General features: G+C 32.4%; 4 protein-coding genes and 1 long non-coding RNA gene across 5 annotated transcripts; 4 read left to right on the plus strand and 1 right to left on the minus strand.

Moving 5' to 3' along the window:
- Positions 1 to 2,865: 2,865 nt before the first annotated feature.
- Positions 2,866 to 6,244, plus strand: LOC139905432 (uncharacterized). The gene is made up of 2 exons (XR_011780160.1): positions 2,866 to 3,949; positions 4,183 to 6,244. It is a non-coding gene; the product is annotated as an uncharacterized lncRNA (long non-coding RNA).
- An 11,189-nt stretch (positions 6,245 to 17,433) lies between these two features.
- On the plus strand, positions 17,434 to 18,804 carry Tbp (TATA binding protein). The gene is made up of 2 exons (XM_040711558.2): positions 17,434 to 18,086; positions 18,152 to 18,804. Exons 1-2 carry the CDS (start codon positions 17,598 to 17,600, stop codon positions 18,623 to 18,625), a joined length of 963 nt encoding a protein of 320 aa, XP_040567492.1. The 5' UTR covers positions 17,434 to 17,597; the 3' UTR covers positions 18,626 to 18,804.
- Positions 18,805 to 19,245: 441 nt separating this feature from the next.
- On the plus strand, positions 19,246 to 20,245 carry mbf1 (multiprotein bridging factor 1). Its single transcript, XM_040711561.2, has 2 exons — positions 19,246 to 19,591; positions 19,751 to 20,245. The coding sequence occupies exons 1-2, from the start codon at positions 19,352 to 19,354 to the stop codon at positions 19,958 to 19,960; spliced, it is 450 nt and encodes a 149-aa protein (XP_040567495.1). The 5' UTR covers positions 19,246 to 19,351; the 3' UTR covers positions 19,961 to 20,245.
- Positions 20,152 to 21,128, minus strand: LOC121117204 (probable transcriptional regulatory protein MMOB1910). Its single transcript, XM_040711559.2, has one exon. The coding sequence runs from the start codon at positions 21,111 to 21,113 to the stop codon at positions 20,226 to 20,228; it is 888 nt and encodes a 295-aa protein (XP_040567493.1). The 5' UTR covers positions 21,114 to 21,128; the 3' UTR covers positions 20,152 to 20,225.
- Positions 21,129 to 21,133: 5 nt separating this feature from the next.
- Positions 21,134 to 21,849, plus strand: LOC121117205 (methyltransferase-like 26). Its single transcript, XM_040711560.2, has 2 exons — positions 21,134 to 21,455; positions 21,512 to 21,849. Exons 1-2 carry the CDS (start codon positions 21,134 to 21,136, stop codon positions 21,847 to 21,849), a joined length of 660 nt encoding a protein of 219 aa, XP_040567494.1.
- Positions 21,850 to 22,155: the final 306 nt, after the last annotated feature.

The following is a 22,155-nucleotide window of genomic DNA, read 5'->3' on the forward strand; positions in this document are numbered from 1 at the left end:
GATATGAATTATATTTTTGGATCAAAATAACACCATTGATATATTTCTTATCAGGAATAAAAAAACAGATATGATGAAAAGAAAAAGTAATATTTTATGTAACTACGACATAATTAATGTCTTACAATCTCAATAATTGAGGTCATTTCAGATAAAATGAAAAAGAAACACATTATTAAAATAGAACATTATCATGTGACATTACAATTTTTATGCAGTCTATTTAGACTGGCCTAAACAACCAAGTTTTTATATCAATCAAGACCCTTTTCTTGAATATTAAGAAAAAGAGCAAACTATTGTACGTCAATATTGTACAAACAAATACAAACGACTTAAACCTTACTGCTTAAAAAATATATATCCCTCTATTCCCTTGTTTTGTTAATATATGAGCATAAAATGAATTGAGGCCCCAAAATAGAGGACAATAAAATTGTGACGTCACTTGAAAATGCTCTATTACATCGCAATACAATCAATATTGTAGATAAAAATTAACCATTACAATGGAAATAATTTTTTTTTTTATTTAATTATCCTACTTGTATCGACCCTTATTATCAAAATAATAATAATAATTGTTCTAATTGAGAAATTTAGATCTTATTTCTGTATTATAGATACAAATTCATTATTAGAATGCAAAGAATAAGATATTTTTCTCCAACTATAATACTAAATTCTACAATTTTAGCCATTTTTAGGGATTTTCAGTACATATAACTTTGATTATATTCAAATAACATTGTCTATCATTAGCATCAAGTTTGTATTTAATGCCAGTATAAGTATTAAGTCTCCTTATGTAATTCATGACGGCAATCAAAACGCTCTATAGGGTTTATATAAGGCATGAAACCAAGTAGCGCATCGAGCACCGCTAGCCTGAGGAAATAGTGTGGTCAATATTTTTCATAATATTTTTGGAAGACGTCGTTTTTCTATAACGTCACTCATTTATTTATTGTACGTACTACGTAGTATTAATAAGTTTGAATAAGTAAAATCACTTATATAATTTATTTTTGTCTTAAATATTTTATATTTACATATTATTATAAGGCAAAATTGAAGCAAATTACTTCAAAATAATGGGTAATTCTAGCGTCCGAAGATGCAAAAATAGAACTGAGTTATGTTTCCAAAAGCTTCAAGGAAACGTTCGCTTTTTTAAGTTTCCCATTCCCAAAAATTCAAAAGAAGTTGCAAGAAGAAAATAATGGATATCAAATCTTAAATATCTTCCTAATTGGAAACCTACTGGCCATTCTGTATGTGAAAATCATTTTGAATCATAATTCCCTTTTCATAATTGTTCAAGCTAAAAGTATTTAAATAATGAAGTAAATAAAAGTAGAAATAGATACTTAAGTTTAATTAAATCATTACATAGCAATGCATATTATGTTTGCTTTTTTTAATTCATGATCCCTAGTATATGTAATTATGTTGCACTTAATCACAATGACCTATTCTTTAATGCTGGGAATGACGAAGTAACACGATTTTTTGTTAGATTGAACTCCACACATTCTCCAAGGAGTCTTCATCTAGTATCTTCTATTTGATGAAGTATGCTTATGATCATTTATAGCCATCCTAACAAATGAGAGTCAATACAAATAACTTAGAAGTAATTACAATATATACGGATTGAATATATTGTTCTTGGATTGAATAATAGAATGATGATGACTAAGCTGAAGAGTTAACATAGAATAACTAATAAGCCTTCAATTTAATTTTCCTAATGGCGTCATATACTTCATTACGACGTGGAAGATCCTCAATGGGCTTGAATGTATTTTAATAAAGACCTAGTCAAAATGTTGAATCAAGAATGTAGATTGTTTCTTTTTTTATACGATGAAAAATATAAACAAAACACGCAACTACTTATACACTATGACGCTACTATTAAAAGCGCAGTGGAAATTAGACATCCGTCATAAACACGTTATGGTATAACCTTGTATTTCTATTAACCTTAGGTTAGACAATTATGTAAAAGGACTTGCTAGACTTTTCAATTTGATGCACCATACCGACTACTACGCAAGATGGACAGATTTTGACGTCATAGAGTATAACAATGGGTACTTTAACAGTAGCAGTCAAGAAAGGCAGTATATAACTACTCTGGTTAAGAGTTATACTTTGTAACGTTACTATTAAAAAGTGTGGTGGAAGTCAAACATCAGTTCGAAAAGTGTTATGCTATGGTTTACCTTGTATTTCTATTAATCTTGATTTCATTCGTGGCGAAAATCATATGTATAATGGCTATATTAAAAATAAAAAAACCGAAAATTAACATGGTAATCCAGACAATTTGAAGAATATTTTGGAAGAGATCAGCTACAATCAGCTGTGTCAAGGTATGACAGGGAGAAGGAAATAAATAAGAACATTGACAATAATTCCTCTGTTGTGGATTTTCAATTCGACTCTGAGTGCAACTAGGACTTACAATTATAACTCTGCAACAAATCCTTAGTGTTGTTCTCTGTCTTTTATGGGCACACACGAATGTTCAATCAGGTTTTGAACATAATTATGATCCACAAATAGTGTTTAGATTCCATATTTATTTATCGTATAATTGTCTAATTGAGCTAGACATACTGACAAATAAAATATAAGCTAAGGCTTCTATTTTTTTTTAAACTTAAATCATTGATTATGTGTACACTTGTATGTATAAATATTATACTTTACGGTTATTTAATATTAAAAGAATGTGATACAATTTCCATATTGAATTTTTTTGTTCAATTGTGCAACTATGAAGGGTATACGGGCAGTGGAAATTTTTTGTTCAATTGTGCAACTTTCATAGCTGTGCAATTGTTACTAATTATATTGTATAGACAGAAACGATTCACTATTCATAGGAATCCCACTTTCTTGGAATCGTATTAGTCCTAGGCGATTATGCAAAATCCAAAAATGATACAAAACTTCATCATATTAATTTGATTTGTAAAAAAATAAGTCATTTAAACTTTAGTCTAAAAAAGTTTGATAATTTGACTATAAAAATGACTTATCTATAGCAACTCAAAAATTTTGTTTTCATATTTGATAATTATAAAAATGTTACATTTATTTCAAAGACATCTCTATGCATGGATATTGAACAGAGGACTAAAAAAACGCGCACTCCAAAGTATGGCTGACGGTGTATTTTTTAGATTGCCGGTTGTTTTTTTTTAATCTAAAGAATAAATTATATTTTCTCATCTGTTGTTATTTCTATTTAACTCTTGAGTTGTATGCTTTCTTTCCTATTACATTCAATTATATTCAAAACATGAATGGAAATTTATGTTTGCACATAAAAGACGCAGAGTAACTTTGAGGATTTGTTGCGGAGTTAAAATGTAAGCCCTTGTTGGACTCAGAGTAAAATTAAGAAGCGACATTGGAGTATTTTTGGTAATTGTCCTTGTTTATTTCCGTCTCCCCCTCCTTCACCACCACTGATTGTAGCTGATCCAAAGAAACGTGATGCAAGGAATACTAAAAATAACTGGAAGTGCGTCTTAAAATAACGCTCACTTTTTTTTTTCCACACGATGAGGCTGACACATTCTTCCTTTGTGTTATAAATTATAATAAAGGGAAACGTGGTTCACGAAAGTTTATTAATTTCAATTTGTTTTGTTATTACTTATTAATTAATTAATAATGGTATACAAGTGTTCTGCTCCTGGATACAAGCAGGGATATGACGACATTACTAAAGTTCCGGATGTGAGCTTTCACAAATTCTCCATGAAAGACTTCAAAAACCTTACCAAATGGTTAGGGACATGTCGAGAGATATGATTGACTAGAAACCAACAGCAAATTCAAGACTATGCAGTCTGCATTTAAAGTGCCTGATTTTATCATTGAATCTTTAGAGCAATCCTGTGATACAGGAAAACCACTCCAAACGAAGGTAAACAATGCTCTCCAATAATATGAATATGCTTGTGAATCTCTGAGACTTTGCTTAATTTCCTTTTAAATATTTTTAGATACACTGTCTAATGCCTGTCAAATGTATGGACAAGAAATTATAGCCTAGTTAAGAAGCATTCCCTTCAAATTCTAAATTATGCACTTAAATATTGCAATTTCTTCCTTTATAATTTTAGTAATCAACAATACTTATAAATTATATATTCACAGGTGGTTGAAAGATGATGACATTCCATCAAAGTGGTCGAATCTGCCAAGCTACCTTTCATCACAATCACAACCTCCAAGACCAACACAGGTATCAACTAACACCAAAAGAGTGCATTTGGAGAATGAAAGACAAGTGGCTCTGGAGTATCAATATCTATGGAAGAGACCAGTCTGTCAGCACAAGATCTATATGACAAACTGTCTTCGGAATCATTGCCTTCGGGGTTCTTGTTGCTAAAACTCCAAAAGTTGTATTTTCGAAATCATACATTCAGATATGAAAGAGCTAGACATTGCAACTTGCCTGGAGGTGGAAGAAGACATATCCTTCAGGAACTTCTGTAACAACATTGAACTAAATAAGAGCTTAGTATCACACTGCATAAATTCAGGCACTAAAATTAACTACTGCCACTGAAGCTATTAACATTGCAATTTCTTAATTTCTTCAACTCAGCACTAATGGACCAGGTTCAATCATCCAAGCTCTCATTCATAATAAAGGAAATGTCTCATCTCTTATAACATCCTAAAATTAAGAGATACAATATTTTGAGATCCTTCCCGTTGCTTTGATATGGCACAATGTCAGTTCACAAAATCAAACTTCTAAATCGGTTGTATGATTTACGATAATAGGAATAACTTGTAGTTACTAAGAAATAGTTTGCATGGTACATAAATAAATATACGATATCTGCCTAGCTAGTGCAAAAAAGAATAAACTAAAAGTGGATTCTTCTTGTCTTATCAATCTATAATAACAGTAGAAATTAAGTGAACGTACTAAGTTGTAAAGGAATGAAAAACTTTGTACTTAACAAATATCTAAAGGTAACTACTTAACATAAATAGTTTCCTTATATGACACCTCGTTCAAGTCCATCCATACAAAGACGAAAAAAGGATAACATCTAAAATCTTATCTCTAAAAAAAATATATCAATATTATGGATTATTTTATACTATTATGGGAAATCTCCCTATCTACAAACATTTTTCCAGGATCTTCAATAACAGCAAGGAATAGTATTTTATATTGGCGGAAATATATCACAATCATTGTTAATACTCCAAACAGAAAATTCTAGTGAAAGAAAAACTGTTTTATGCGGTACGATAATAGCAATGACCTATAGTTACCAAGAAATAGTTTGCATAGTACTTGCATCATTTGAAGATATCTGCCTCTAAATTAATAAAATGATTCTAGTTATTGCAAAAAAAAAAAAAAAAATAAGTGAATTCTTCATCGGCTTATCAATCTGTGATACCTCATACCAACAAATATAATTTGGTGAATATACAAAATTGTACTTCAGTTAAAAGCTTTTTATTGAACAACCTTTTCACTTGAGACTAATTAAACGTAAATATTTTCTAAATTTGACACAATTCAACTTGTCCATGTCGATCCATATACAAAGCCGAGAAAAAGAATAATTTCTAAAATCTTATCCCTGATAGTAGATCATTATGTGAAAATCTCTCCGCTGTATAACTTCATCTTGAGGATCTTCAATACAACCAATAAATAGTGTTTATATTGTTGGATATTTATCACTATCATTATCTAAAATGTCTCCACATCTCTCAAAATATATAACTATGATATGACCTTAAATCAAGTAATATAATAATAGTAAATGTTCAACTACCGTTAGTTATCAAAAGTTACCATAATAACTTCAACTAGAAATGAACTTCGTTCATAAATAAAAAAAACTTATGTGGAAGGGAGATACGTTCATGTCTTTTAACAATGATTAGGGAATCTTTTTACGTCGACAGACCTATTTACACTAAATTTAGTAATATTCTAGAATCTCTTTACTTTTAGTTGAAGGGATTATGATAGTTTTTGATAGGTAACAGTAATTGAGTATTTAGTCTGTATGTTATCCAATCTTTAGTGAAATACCATCAACAACTTACAAATCTAGTAACTGTTTATCTACCTATATTCCTAAAATTGTCGATAAATTTTTCAACGTTGTGATGAATAATTTTGTGTTGCTTACTGAAAATAAAATATTTACCATCATTAGTAGAACAAAAGAAACATTGCCGAACTTAATTCGATCTAACAGTTGATTGTACTTCCAATATTATACTTTTATCATTACATCCGAAATAAAAATTATTTTTAAACTAATGTAAAAAAAAATATGCCAAATATATATGGAAAGTAATATAAATTAAGTTTTTATTTGTTTGCGTATAAAATGAAATTATTAAGTTAAAAGGATAAATATAATTTAGGATAATTTAAAAAAATTGATTAATTTAAGATCATGAGACATTGTTACAAATCGGATATATTTATATGATCAATTTTCATAAATCATACGAGTCATTTCTCATTTTTGAAGTTACAGGAAAAGAGGGAGTCAGCCTCTTTGTGTGAGCGCAATATTTTTCTTTCCTTTCCAGTAGTTTAGTATTCCTTGCGTCATGAGTCATGACTCATGACATCTGAGCTGCTCTTCTCTAAAATAATCGTCAAATTGCCATGGTTATCATGTTCATTTTCGGTTTCTTTTCTTTCATACATGCTCAAAATTCGATTTGTTGCGGAGATATAATTGTAAGTCCTTGTTGCACTCAGAGTAGAATTAAGGATCAACATCGGAGTAATATTAGCTAATGTCATTTTTTATCAAGGTTAATAGAAATACTAGGTTAGACCAGCATGTAATCGGGCTAGGTAGAATTTTCAATCTGATGTATTGTACCAACTGTTGGGCAAGATAGGCAAATTTTGAAAAAACAAACACGTCATAGCCTATGACGTCACTATTGCTATAATTTTCAATGTGATATATAGTACCAACTCCTGGGGAAGAAAACATATTTTGACCAAACACGCAACCACTCATCTACTATGACGTCAATATTAAAAGCGTGGTGGAAGTCAAACATCAGTCGTACACGCGTTATGGTATAACCTTGTATTTCTATTGACCTTGATTGTTTATAACCTTCGTTCCTCTCTATCACAGATGATTGTAGCTGATCTTATGAAAAGCAATCATTATTATTATTTCTCCCCTCCAAAACATTCTTCAAATTGTAAGGGCAATGATTTCTTATCATAGAGATATAAAGTATAGAGTGCTTACTCTCTGGAATGACGAATACAATTTATTGAAGCGTTCAACTGATGAATAATAAAGAAACATAAGGATAAAATCATTCAGTTATTGAGTCAACATTATCCTTTCAGTTACCAATAATATCTCTTAAAATTTTAATAAATTAATAATTAGTGATAAAATAACTTTCTTAATTTTATAAAAGGAGTTTAGTATTAGGTAAGGTTATCGTAGTAGATATCATTGGAACTTGATGCTTTCAGATTTTTTTATTCGTAGAGTTGCATTGAGTCTGCTTGCATTGCATTCAATTGTACTTCAGGAACACTGGCTTTTTCTATATCCCTAGAATACGATCTTGCTTGTAAAATGTGGAAGAAATGTGAACTTAACTACAATTATGTGAAAATAAGCTTTTTTCCATAAGTATTTTCATAACTTTATAAAACAATAATATGTTTTGGCATCCTTGTTAGTTGTTACTTCATTTTATATTCTATATATATTATAACCATGTATTTTCAGATGTGCTAAAAATACAGTGCTTCTAAAGTCGTCGCCAAGATTGGAAACAATCCAAATGGTCAAGGATATGTTTTAAGCACGTCAAGGACTGACATCATTAAGCACAAAGTTAAGTGCAGTCTTATTAGTTGTTGATGGAGTAGTACCCCCCATTTTTAACTTTCCAATGCATTTAAAAAAAAGTAAAGTCCCATCAACGAATCTTAAAGCGAAGAACTTATGATAAAATAGTACAAAAAAAAAGGAATTCTGATGACATGATTGAAAAAAGGTTAACTGTAAATATAGTCATTACTCATACATATGCCCTACCTAGTACTGTGGAATCCTTGGGGGGGTGAAAAAATAGAGCAAAAAGAGACATCCTGAAATCAAGATAGTAGTTTTATTTGATAGTTGCCATATCTTATTCAGTTTAAGAATCAATAATTTGAAAAATATCAATAATATTTTGAAGAACTTAAATTTTATTAGTATTTAATATTTTGCAGAATGAATGATAGCTAATTGATTATATGTTGATTTGTCTTATAAATTCTAAAACTTTTTTTTATTAAAATAAGTATTTACAAGAACAGACGAGAATATTAGGAATTTATAAGAAAAAATCAATTATGGAAATGTTCTTCATAATTATATTATAGGCTTCATGCGAGTCAAGGCGCCCGTGGAGATACCTTCCTAAGAGTGAAAATTAAGATTGATGAATTATTATAAAATAACAATATACTATTTCGCGTTTTACAGATTTCATATTTATATTTGCCATTTTGATAAGAGAAAAGGGGAAAATTTGAACTTAGTTGCGTACCCTCATTATCCATTAGGCCCCTAAAATCACATTATTATGTAAGACAATACAGGTATTTACTATATAACATTTGAATGTTTTTTATGCTATTGTTTCTTGTATTCATCAGTTGTCTCTTCCTTCAATTTTTCATCAAGTAAGGTAAAGTTTTAAACCAAGTAGGAAACGAGCACGAAAACAATAAATTAGTGGAAAATGTCTTGGTCGGAATTTAAATTTTTATTCCGCCAATGATATTACTTGACTATTATTTTCATAATAACAACTCTAGCTATAAACTGGAATTTATTCATGCATTAATAAAAATAGCTAGATTTGTGTCACAAATGTAGAAAATAGAATACCGAATATATTCTAATTCTAGTATTAATAAATAACTATTAACTATAGTTAAGTTATTTTAGTAATAAATTATTTGAGGTGATAAGATGAATGTATGGGAGTCTTCTTAGAATGGTCGACTTTTGCAGCTCTGCAACTTGTCCTTTAAGGGAGCGGATGTGCTTTAAACTATATCGAAATTAATTTTGGAGAATAACTCTGCTAGTCAATTGACCCCTACAAGTAATGTATGGATGCACTTCGCACTGCTGGAGGATACTTACTGAAACATTAGTTTAAGTGTCTCAATTTTTTGGATTAGTTCAATTCTTAAATTAATCATACTCGTCCTAAACATGGAACCGAGAATGTTCGACAAGTTGCCGACAATCAGGAATATAGCCTTACAATTGAAATTATTGGAAGAGATTGAGCTCGACAAAGCATTTTCGTTCCTTTCAAAATGAGTTTTTGCATGATTAAAAAGATCGTCTCCTCCCTTGTAGGACAGGTTGCAGACCTTATAGATTGAAACATCCGAAGACTCCACAGATTATTCTTGTCAAATGACATAATTTATTTATAATTTAAAAGAAATATAATTAACTAAATATATAACTATTTAAGACTAGAATATGATATAAGATATCGATAAACAAAACAAATGTGTTACCATATTCAGTATAAATAAATGAATGAATTCATAGGAAAAGCGACATCTACCGAAAAAATACTGACCATACTATTTTCTCAGGCTAACGTTCGCGTTTCGCTACTTGGTTTATTGCTTTAAAATAAGCACACTATATTTTTTTTATCTCTATGCTTCTTATACTATCTGGAAGAGCACAAGCTCCAATCATGCAACATGTTGTGGTGATGAACATCAATTTTTATGACAAATTCCTGTTGGTAAAATTATATGATCTTTGTCCAATTATAAAAGAGTTGTCGTTGTTGTAGTTTTTTAACATCACTTGGTGTTGTATTTAACTCTTATATTTTGGGTTAGCATTTTAAATCCCCAAAAAATGTTTTTGAGGCGAAATTGATGGACTCACTTGACGTTCACAGCTCAAAATCGAAGTAGATATTTTTTTAAAGATTTTCTCAGTTCAATTATCAAAAAATAATTGAACTGATTATTTAAACGGATAAATTTACCCTTCAAAAATAAAGTATCAACTTTAATTCGTGTTTGTACAAGATTATGTTGGATCAGTTTCATTCAAATGATTTTATTTTTATTTAATAGATATTAATCTTGTAATAATAAATGTAACTTTCCAAGCTGGGTTATTCCTCCATTATTAATTATATTATATATTACTAAAATTATTTTATTTTATCAATTTAAAATTTGGGAAATCGATGTAGTCCGACACCTGAAGGAAGTTTCCTATCTGTTCCAGTTCGGCAATCAATATAAACATTATATATTTTTTACTATAAATAATGAATTATTTTATTATTGCAAGATTTAGGAACTCATTGATTAGGGTTACCATGTTGATTTTCAGTCTGTTTCTTTTTTAACATGCCCATTTCATACTGGATTCTCACCTTTGATGATATACATAAACTAAATATCTTCTTTCTCGCCATTTACAATGAGAAATAAATTACAGTAAACATTATTTTTCATCAATAAAGATAATATGTATTGTTACCTAAATATATTATAATGTGATCAAGTTGAATAATGGTAGTATAATAATAACAGATGATTCAACAATAAAAATAGTATGAAGCTCTGCAGTAATTATTAGAATATTAGAACCCATGTCTACAAGTTTATATTAAATTCGATTGAAACTTGACAATTTTTCTTATTTGGAACTGGGAAGCCAGTACTACTTTGATTAGTTCTCATTAAAGCAAAAGTTATTAAATTATCAACAGGAAAATTAACCATTACTATTATAGTAGCGTCTGAGCACTTATGAGGTTTTTTTGTTATTTTTTAAAAGTTATATCCAGTATTTTTATTATATAATTCAAAAAGGACAAGCATGTTTATTTACTTATTAGTTTGGTTCAAAATAGTCCTTGCCTCTGGAAAATAGATGAATCTTCTTATGAAGGTAAATCTATTATAAATATTTCCTCGAAAAGAAATTTCTGTGTTTATATGTAAAAAAATGTTATACATATATTATTTGAAACGTTCAATTTCCGACTATATATCAAATGCAATCTAGAGGGGATGGAGACAAATAATTTAAAGAACTGACGAGTGAGAGTAAGGGTGAGACATTCAGTGGATAATATTTTTTCCCGCATTTATAGCTTTTTTAAAGATGCACAAGACGTATGCAGCCGAGAATATAAGTAAATTTATACTTATTTCCTTAAATGCACTTAATAGTACTCATTCAAATTTTGTATTGAATACTTGTTAAATTAACTGATAATTTGGTAAACAGGATCGAATTCGAACTGTAAATAAGATTATACATAATTTATTTGAATTAATACACATTATTGTAATTAATATAATTAACGAGGCGTTCTATTTACATGTCTGTATTGGCGGGTAGTTGAAATAAAGACCTCACGAGAGGATGATATATATACAATAGCTAAGAGAATATTTATTTAGAGCGTTACAAGCTAATGGGCCTTTTTGTATTGTGATGGACAATTTAAAAATAAGAGACGTAATCCCCAAATTTAATAGTGGAGGAGACGTGAACACCTGGTTGAAGCAGGCGTCCTTAGCGAAGGATCTGCTGGGGCTCAAGGACATGAGCAAAATAATCCCTCTTCTCCTAGAGGGCGACGTGTTAGCAGTGTACGATCAATTATCGAACGTCGACAAGAACAACGAAAGTCGAATAGCGAAAGTCCTAACAAATGCATTCTCCATAACTCGTTTTGAAGCTTACGCGGAGCTATGGAAGAAAATGGGGAGCCCGGGACGTCGGTAGACGTCTACATAACCCAAATTAAAACCTTGGTTGAAATACCGCTGTTACCGGTTTCACAAAAGAAGAAATAAAAGAAAAAAATGGAAACCTTCCATTCCTACAACGTGTCTTGGGAAGTGCAACTCGTCTCGACAACCAAGAACCGAGCAGACGTGTTAACGAGAGTGCCGAAGGAGTGAATCGTTCGATCTCGCAAACTATATGATGCACCTGTATGTACAGAAAGGCTGAAGAAAATCCACGAGAAGCATCACCGGGGAACAGAAGTAACTCTTCATTTTGCGAGGAAGGTTGACCCAAAAGTTACGAAGCAGCAAGTGGAAAACGTCCTGAAGGAATGCAAGAACTGCCAAAGCATAGATCCACACCCAATCACAACAGTCAGAGGGTCTCTTGGTGTTGTCGGGGACTGGAAACGTTTGGCTATGGACATTACTCCTTGGGAAGGGAAGAAGTTTCTCACTGTTATTGATTGTGGACCGAGTCGTTATGCCGTGTGGAGGGGGATAGTGAGAGAAAGTGAGGAGGAGATAACGAGAATAAATAAACCAGATATTTAGTGAATTAAGCCCACCTAACGAGATTCTCCTTGATAACGGCCGCAGTTTCAGATCGGCAATGCTTAGAAACTTATGTTCAAAATGGTCTGTGAAAGATATCTTCCGCTGTGCTTATCCCCCGTCCGGTAATGGAATTATTGAGAGGCACCATCGATCAGTAAAAACAATGGCGGCGAGTACAAGGGAAACCATAGAGGAGTTTCTGTTTTAGTACAATATGATACCAGTGAATGGGGACGGAGAAACGCCAGCAGAATGCCTATTTAAGATGAAATGGCTGAACCCATACTTGGAGGAAAGTAGTCACAGAGGCGGTGAAAGAGCACCCTATAATACCTATTCGTAAGGTGATGAGGTATGGGTTAAGCCTCCTAGAGCTCGATGTTCGACTAGATGGAATAGAGGGTAATAACAAAAATACATTCTAAATTCAGTGTAGACGTGAATGGCGTACCAAGGCACATTTACGACGTGCGAAAGGTAGTTGAGTAATCCCTTCAATCCCAAGGAGCCAAAGAAGTGGACAAGATCGGGCAGAGGGGCCCAAATAACGCCTTTGAAAGTAGGACCAGCTGCAATCGAAGATTGCTTAGTCATTTCAAGGATTTTGTACCATGACATGTTATTTTCGGTGTTTGATATTTTCTGTTTGTGTATTATTAGTCTGGTTATTTGTTGTTATTATTATAGTATTTGTAAATTTGATTTTTTAATTGTGATAGTGAGATCATGGGGGCATGTCAGCAATGTGACTCGTAAGCTTCGAACCGGTTCGGCGCCCCTTACATAACGAGGCGTTCTATTTATGTGTCTACTTTGGCACAAGAGAGGAAGATATATATACGAGAGTCTAGGAAATAGTTTTCGATTAAAATAATTATTAAATTTGTTATAAATCTATCAATGTAATTTTATTTAAATAAATTATTTATTTAATGACAAAAAAAAAATCAACTTTCATCTTGAAATACATATTATATTCACATCATTGTTGACTTTATATTCACAAGAACTCCGCAAATCATAATTATCGGGATTTAAAGACAAAATATAGAAGTTATGCTCAAAAGATGAGTAAAGATCTGAATTTAAAATTAAAAAATGACAGGCCCTCCCAACAGTTTCGAAGTTGATAGGATATGCAAAAAATACTTAGCATAACTTAGTCTACCTCAAAATTGGGAAAAAGGATCGTTGGGTCCTTAACAAAAATCAATGACGGAAGTAAATTCACGGCCCAACTCCAGATCTCTGCTGACTGTATCAGTTTCACAAAACTGACAAAATCTTCAATTCGACAGTTTATGCATTTGTGGAATGCCACGCGGTCAGTATTTTAAAACGTTTTATCATATATAATCTGAAAAACATCTCAAAATCCACGTCGTGTTCCTTTATTCCAACTGGTTTGGAGTAAAACAACTTTCTAGGATTACAAATGTAAAGCTACGCTATGACATAAAATAGTAGACATTAACTAAGTCTTCTGTATTTATGTCATATTTTATTAAAAGCGTAGCTATACATTTGTCAATAGTCCCTCCCGCAATCCCTTTACTTAGTTGAAGCTTTGCTTTCAGCAGAAAGAGGATGATGTAAGATGTCGTAGAGTATGAGATTCAGGGTGACTAGATTCTTATTGTAAAGTTTTGGTGCCTGTTTCTAAAATAACTAGGGTAGAACAAAATTACAAATGTAAAGAATAGGCTTTTAATAAAATATGCCATTAATACAGTAGACTTAGTTAATGTCTAGTATTTAATCTATTTAAGTTTTACCATATCATAGGTAGTGATGGAAATTGTGTGTATAAGGGACATATTATAAAAAAAGAAACAGAAAATTAACACGGTAACCATAAACATTTGATGAATGTTTTGTTGTAGATCAGCAAGGAGAAAGAAACATTAAAGGACATTGGCAAAAATTATTCCGATGTCGATCTCTGATTCTACCCTGAACAAAACAAGGACTTACAATCACAACTCTACAACAAATCCTCAAGGTCACTCTCCGTCTTTTATGAATATTTATTTCTATTATGTACACATTATAGAACATTTTCACTGATGTCATAAATTACATCCAATGGGAAGGAGGCGCCATTTTTGGGGGTCAAAGTTGATATTTTTAATACATAAAATGAACAAATTTCAAAAAATCTTTATATAATCACATCAAATGTCTTTATGAATAAATAAAAACTTAACAATTGCATTGAATACTATTTGATGTCAATGATAAACACTGATATTTGAATTAAATCAAAGTAATATTTACTGAAAATCCCCACAAATAGCTAGATTTGTACATTATGTAAAAAATTAATTTGGGACAATTTTGGGTAAGATATATAATCAAATTGAGCAATATACTTTTTGATAAACCGCAAGGTTTAATTTATTCTATTTATTGGTCCCATTTTGAGATCCAATATTTATCTATTTTCCTTAATATTAAGGGAAAAGGGTTATTGTTATAAAATTTGGTTATTTAGGCCCCTAAAACGGACGACATCAAAAGTGTGGCATCCAAAGAATATGTATTTATTAAGAACTAAAAGGGCCATGCGGGCAGTCCAGATGAATTTGCAGTATTTTCTTGTGGTGCATTAAACAGCTGAAATCCAGAACAACAAATGAATATAAATATATGTATTATAAAATATCTACCATTACACCGTGTTTATTATATAATAAATAAATTATAGTTAATAGTAACACAGTATAATAATGTATATTATATTAAGACATATAGTATTAAAGAGTTTTATCTAAAAAATCGAAATGCTGTGTTGCTCTGCGTTTAACTGCTCATTTAAGTCTGGCGATAAAAAAAGTTGTGGAAATCTAAGTTTTCACAGATCCCCTAAGGATGTGTCTTTTAATAGGTAAATTCCTGATTAGTTTTTCTACTGACATCTCAACTATGAAGAAATTTATGTTGGGTCATTATTTGGTTTAGAGAGGGGATCCGAAATAACGGGAGGGGCAACTTTAAACCCTCTAAAACTGTAGTTATATGTTCAAGTCACTTTGAGACTCATTGTTACAGAACTCCCAGGACTGAGCGACCTCGCCTAAAAGATGATGCCATTTCTTTCCATTTTCTATGGAATTCCAGAACTTTTGATAAAAGAAATACAGCAAAAAAGTTCACGACGTTCTGCAAAAAGGTACCAGTAATTGAATTGGAAAAAAGTTCAAATCAATAATCCATCGATATTGTAATTTTAATTAAATTATTCTGACAGATAGAAAACAAAAATTGCTACAAGTGATGAAAATAAGGCTAAGTTACTACAAAATCATTTAAAAAACGATCGTTGTTATTCAAAAGGAAATGTCTGATAAATACTGAAAGAGTGGAGCACTCTTTCAAAAAAAAAAAAAAAAGTCAAAACTTACCAATATAAGAAAGAGGTGAACTCCATAAAGATAAAAAATAATATCACTAATACTTATAGGATCTTGAAATACAAAATATTTATTTATTTTATTATAATTTTTGAAAGGAATTGAGGACTTAAGAGAGCAGAGGTATGTCAAGTAATGCGTGGCTTCTGTGTTTCCATCAATTCAATTTATGGTATATACGATAATTACATAAAATCTGGTTACCAGCAATATCTTTTGACTCACAAGATATCCCAAGATCACCTAGAACTTTTTTTTTTACTTTACGTTGCAGATCGGGACAAAGTAATAATCCAAAAGGACGTCAATTTATTGGAAGTTTATATTACTTGTTAAATTTTAAATATTAATTACAGAAGCACAAATTTCTTCATCACTTTAGGCAAGTTATAAAAGTCTCCTTGTCCATCAGGAAGTCCAAGAAGGATATGGAAACTGCTTGATTGTGGATGACAATATTATGCTTGCTCCTGGAAACTGTAAGCAGATAGACTATGGAGCTATTTCCTTAATTAAGCAGTTAGATATTCCTCCACTTAAAGAAGAAATATGATTACTGTGAGATTCCACCTCCTTTACATTTACACTCTCTTCATCTAAGGAATCTGTGATCAGCTATAGTTATCCTCAAATTGCAAAGATGTCTTTGTTGCATACCTTGCGAATCAGCGTGACAGATTCATCCAAAGTTGATCAGAGAAATTGATTAAAAGAAAAGATTTAGGAGGCCTTATCAACCCTTCACAAGATGCAATTGCTGTGTGTCATGAAACTGAACGATTCTTATGTTCAATTGATTTTAATGGACAAAGCTGCTCTTTTTAATAAAAAAATTAATTCATCTTTCAATTGCCAGCCAAGTATTAAAAAGAATTAGTTAAAAACAGAATTAGGTTTTTAATGTTCTTAATGAACACATGTTAGATAGAAATCCAACGAACAATCACATTTTTGTATTGATCAAGGAGTTGGCATCAACTTATTCCGTGATCCGACTTTTTCATCAAGGGAGAGTCAATAATCTTAAATTGCACCCAGAATATGTGAGGAAGACAAATTGCAAGGCAGTTTTATTCCGTGGACAATAGTAATAATAATTTAATTAAACACATTAAAAAACTGAATTTTTATTTCCGCAAAAATAATATTATAGAACAAAAGTAGCAATTATTACATAATACTTTAATAATAATATCATAGATAATTAAACAATAATTAATATTTTAATTAATAAATATGTTTATGGGACCACAATTTAAAAAATTATAACAAAAAATATAAATAAATAATACATATGTAAATGTCAACACTTCTTCACTATTTCATTCAGGTTGATAATTCCTTCTTCTTTTTTGTTTCTCCTACTCTTCATTGGGCAGACGCGTTGCTATTCTATTTCTTTTATAAATTCTTTGATGGCGTCACATTCAAACGCTATGTAACAAGAGGTTGGAAGAGAAATATTTTATGGATGTCCATGCCAATATTGTTTAAAAGAAAATATTCTTAATATTTCCTGACGTCACCAAAAGCAGTGTATAAAGTGTATAGCTGAATTCCTGAGGTGTATGTAAAAAGGGTGTATAAATCCTCATTAACAATAACAAGAAAGCTGAAAACAGACTAAATAACACTAGTAAGATTGAAATAACATATATTTTAATATTGTGGTTGTTTTTGTTGTTGTCGGTGTTGTGTAAAGTTTTGTGGGGGGATCTAGACTCACATAGGATAGTGGATAGTGGATTAGCTTCAGCATGGATAACATGCTACCGAGCCCCTCATACAATCTTCCCTCCATCGGAACTCCGCATCATGGATTGGAAGAGGATCAAATGATTAATCCGCAAGCGGCGCAGCAGCAACAGCAAAGTGCTGGGGGTGATGGCGGGGGCCCACTCTATAGTTTCGGAGGATTTACTCCTCTTCAAGGATCCTCACTTCTCGGGAGTGGCAACAGTAGTAGCAACACACCTCAAAATCTGTTAAATAGTCCCGCGCCTGGGATGACGCCAATTATGGGTGGGTCCGCCTCGCATCATCAAGCCCCATCCTCACACGCCACTCCAAGCCTGGCTCCTTCCGCCGGCGGAGGAAGTGCCAGCAATGTCTACGCACCCATTGCAAGCCCTGCTCCAGCCACACCCCTCTCCCTCCAACCGCCCGGCTCCATGGATCCAGGCATTGTTCCTCAGCTACAAAACATTGTCTCCACTGTCAGTCTGGGCTGTAAACTGGACTTGAAGGTCATTTACTTATTCACTCAATCCAATCTAGTATTATAGCTTTCCTTTCATTTCTCCCTTTCCAGAAAATTGCACTCCATGCTCGTAATGCTGAATATAACCCTAAACGTTTTGCTGCCGTCATTATGAGAATACGAGAACCCCGAACTACGGCACTTATCTTCAGTTCTGGTAAAATGGTCTGTACTGGTGCAAAGTCGGAAGAAGATTCTCGTCTAGCAGCCCGGAAATATGCTCGTATAGTACAAAAATTAGGATTTCCTGCAAAGTTTAAAGACTTTAAGATTCAAAATATGGTTGGATCTTGTGATGTTAAATTTCCTATTCGTTTAGAAGGTCTGGTCCTTACTCATAGCCAGTTTAGTTCTTATGAACCTGAATTATTTCCTGGACTTATTTACCGGATGGTAAGACCTCGTATTGTACTCCTCATCTTTGTCTCTGGGAAAGTTGTACTCACTGGTGCCAAGGTTCGGCAAGAAATCTACGAGGCCTTTGATAATATTTATCCTATTTTAAAGAATTTTAAGAAGCAGTGATCTTTTGAGCTAAAAAACAATTTTGTATAATATTCTAATTAACGCATCCTTTAAAGTTAAGTATTATACCTTAGGTACTCAAATCATATATTAATATATGATTCTTATTAATACGGCTTATCCAAATATTTTTGTAAAATGAATTGTTAGTTTTTCGAATAAAAACCTATTCTATCCAATTGATTTTGATAAGTACTTTTATATAGGAATCTCATCTTTCTGAGGAAATATAGTACTTAAAAAAATTGTTATGTATCGTGGGGCTTTTATAGGCTGATAAACAGTTTAATCACTAAATAAAGGGTTCATTTGTCCATATGTCAAATACCTGTAAAAAGACGGTGAATATAAATTGAGAAGTGGTAATCAATACGTAAAGTCATGGATTACTTAACATTCTAAAGTATCATGATCAAAAACATCAATTGTGTAAGATTTTGAGCTGAATGAGGCATTAAGTGACTTAATTAAGATTATAAGCACAGATGCATGTTAAATTGCCCCATGTTATGAAAAAAAAAGATAAAATATATTATTTAAAGCAGAAGTTTCTATGGACGGTTCCTGATTTCCTGGCTGAAATGGGCTGGTCTCTCTTTGCCTCACCTCTTCTTTTCTCTCTCTGTTTCCTCCTTTGTAAATTCTGTGAAGTTATTCCAAAGACTCGTCATTTCTTGAATATTTCTCTTCCTATCGGTTCATATAAATTCTGCATATCTATTAATCATGAGTGATTGGGATACCGTGACTGTTCTTCGAGGAAGACAAGCTCGTCCAGGTGCTGCCAAGTCCAATTCTGCCATCAACGCTGCACGTCGTAGAGGTGAAGCCGTTTCCACTGAGCTTAAGTATGGTGCTGGCACAAATAAACATGCCAATTCCTCATTAAATACCGCTAAATTAGATGCTGAAATTGAGGAGTTAAGGCACGAAAAAGTGTCTCTCAGTGTTGGGAAACTTATTCAAGTACGGAAGCATCTCTTTTCCTATTTTCAATACCTTCAAATTTATTCTAAACGTACTTTAATGTTCATTTCTCAGTTTTTATAAATTCCTCCATTCCTTTACATTAATTGAAATCAGAGTCCCGATTCTAGACTAATCACAATATATTTTCACTTTTAGCAAGGACGTCAAGCCAAAAATCTTACTCAAAAAGATTTAGCGACCAAGATTTGCGAAAAGATCCAAGTAGTCAATGAGTACGAATCTGGAAAAGCTGTTCCAAACCAAGCTATTTTTGGCAAACTGGAGAGAGCTCTCGACATCAAATTAAGAGGCAAAGATAAAGGTGCTCCACTTGGACCCAAGCCTAAAAAGGCACAAGGAAAATAAAGCCTCGGATAATTCTCCTTTGTCTGTAGGACTCGACACGCTTTCGTTCTTACTTTAAGACGAAACTCAACGTGTTTCCTATCGACAAAGGAGCTTATTCCGAATGTCGAATCTATGACATTTGCGAGCTATTATGGATTTTTTTTTTGTTTATTCCCCCAAATGCCGCTTATTAAATAAAAGATTCGATGTAACATTTAATGTAATTCTAATGACATTAACAACTGGATGTATTTGTTCTTTCACATAACGAAATAAAAAGTATCTATGATTCATTCTCCACTATATTGTCGTGAATGGAAATCACTTCTTGTTTTTCATTCAAATTAGTCTTTATTTTGTTAACAAGCTCAAGCTCACGAGCTCCTACGGAGACGGTTTGAAGGGGAAGGAAGGCAACTTCCGAATATATATAATCTGAGGAAGGAAACTTACGAAGAATCTTATCCCTCACTTGGGGGAACATCAGAGGATCTGATATGTATTGATACAAGTCCTCATGGATCTGAGTAACTTCTTCAGCATCTACTTCGATAGCCACTTCCTCGGCAGACTCTAGGGATGAGGGTCCCTTCACCACAATTACACCCTTCTTCTCAAAGAAGGACTTGAGGGACGCGGTGGGCTCAATGGAAGCACCATTTTTCTTTAGTATGGCCGAAGCACCATTTAGAAAGGAGGACTTGGAGGAATAATGGGTAATAATGGCAAGCCTTACACTCCCTGGTGCTCGAACAATAAATTCCATTTCTTTTTCCGCCGCCTTTCCGTAACTTTTCAATACATTTTCGATCGTCACCTTAGGGACGCCTTCCCCTAAGGCTGTCTTGATAGCTTTAGCTAAATGTGAGTTTCTTTTTGGATCCTTTTCTTGTCCATTACTGGAAATAGCAAAACGCATTTGTGCACAATGTCTACCCGCCACTACCCCTTTGGCGATATCCTTGGCCTCTTTAGTGTTCTTAATATTTTGCCACTTGGAATGTCCTTTTTGCCTCACGAATGGAATGCTCCAGCAGGGAGTGGAAAGTCCCCGCATAGGACGGAGACACCGCGAGAGGATCATCATAATTGAGAGACCGGGTTGAGTTGAGAGTTCTAAACAATAATTTATTGATGAATGATGATGACGAAACTGCGTAGGTGGCTCCATCTGCTGCCTTTCATCAAATAATGGAGATGGGCTATTTTCAACCCGGTATCCAAGTACCAAAGAGCAAATCCATCATGTCTTCAGCTGCATCGAGGAATAGGGAACCCATTTGGAATATTCTAAAGACTCATATTTCCAAAGAAACTCGGAGTATCCTGGAAGTATCATCAGGATCCGGTATGCACGTTACATACTTTGCCCAAAAGTGTAAGGAAGTCCATCCAAATCTTCAATGGACGCCCTCTGAATATGATAAAAGATGCTTCACCTCCATTAACAATTATATTCAATCAGAAGATGTAGCTGAGTGTGTTGCAAGTCCTCTTCATATCGATGTTTTAGGTAATCCAAGTATATTTTAATTATTTCCAATTTAATAAGTACATTCTAATCTACAGATCCTGCGACCTGGACACAAGATTTAGTCGATATTATACTTAATATCAATATGATTCACATCACGCCCTTTGAATGTTCGATCAGTTTATTTCAACTTGCAGGGAAGACTTTAAAATCCTCTGGATTACTAATCACATACGGCCCCTATTCGGAAAACGGTGTTTTAATCCCTGAAAGTAATGTTATATTTAATGAATCCTTAAAATCCATGAACTCTTTATGGGGTATAAGGGATCTATCGAATTTGATCGAACTAGCTACAGACAATGGAATCACACTCAAGAAAACATATAATATGCCCGCTAATAATAAAATCTTAGTATGGGAAAAACAATGAATTGCGAATTTTGATAGAATTCCGCTTGCAACATTATATTTACTGATATTTGTTGGTTTTTTTACAACTGATGAAGGACAATTAATTTCGATGAAGAACACTCTAATATGGTATCTTAATGGTTTTATCATGAAAATACTGTAATCCATATTAATTATTAAACAATAATTACTACTTTAAGATTTAGAAAAAGTCATTTCTTTCGACGTTGAAACATAATATCCACGTCTTAACTTGAATATTATGTTTTATGAAGTTTATTTTTATTAGTACAAGTAGATTAAAATCAATATTTCGTAAAATATC

The sequence above is a fragment of the Lepeophtheirus salmonis genome, chromosome 5, assembly GCF_016086655.4.
Source record: "Lepeophtheirus salmonis chromosome 5, UVic_Lsal_1.4, whole genome shotgun sequence".
Lineage (NCBI taxonomy): Eukaryota > Metazoa > Arthropoda > Copepoda > Siphonostomatoida > Caligidae > Lepeophtheirus > Lepeophtheirus salmonis.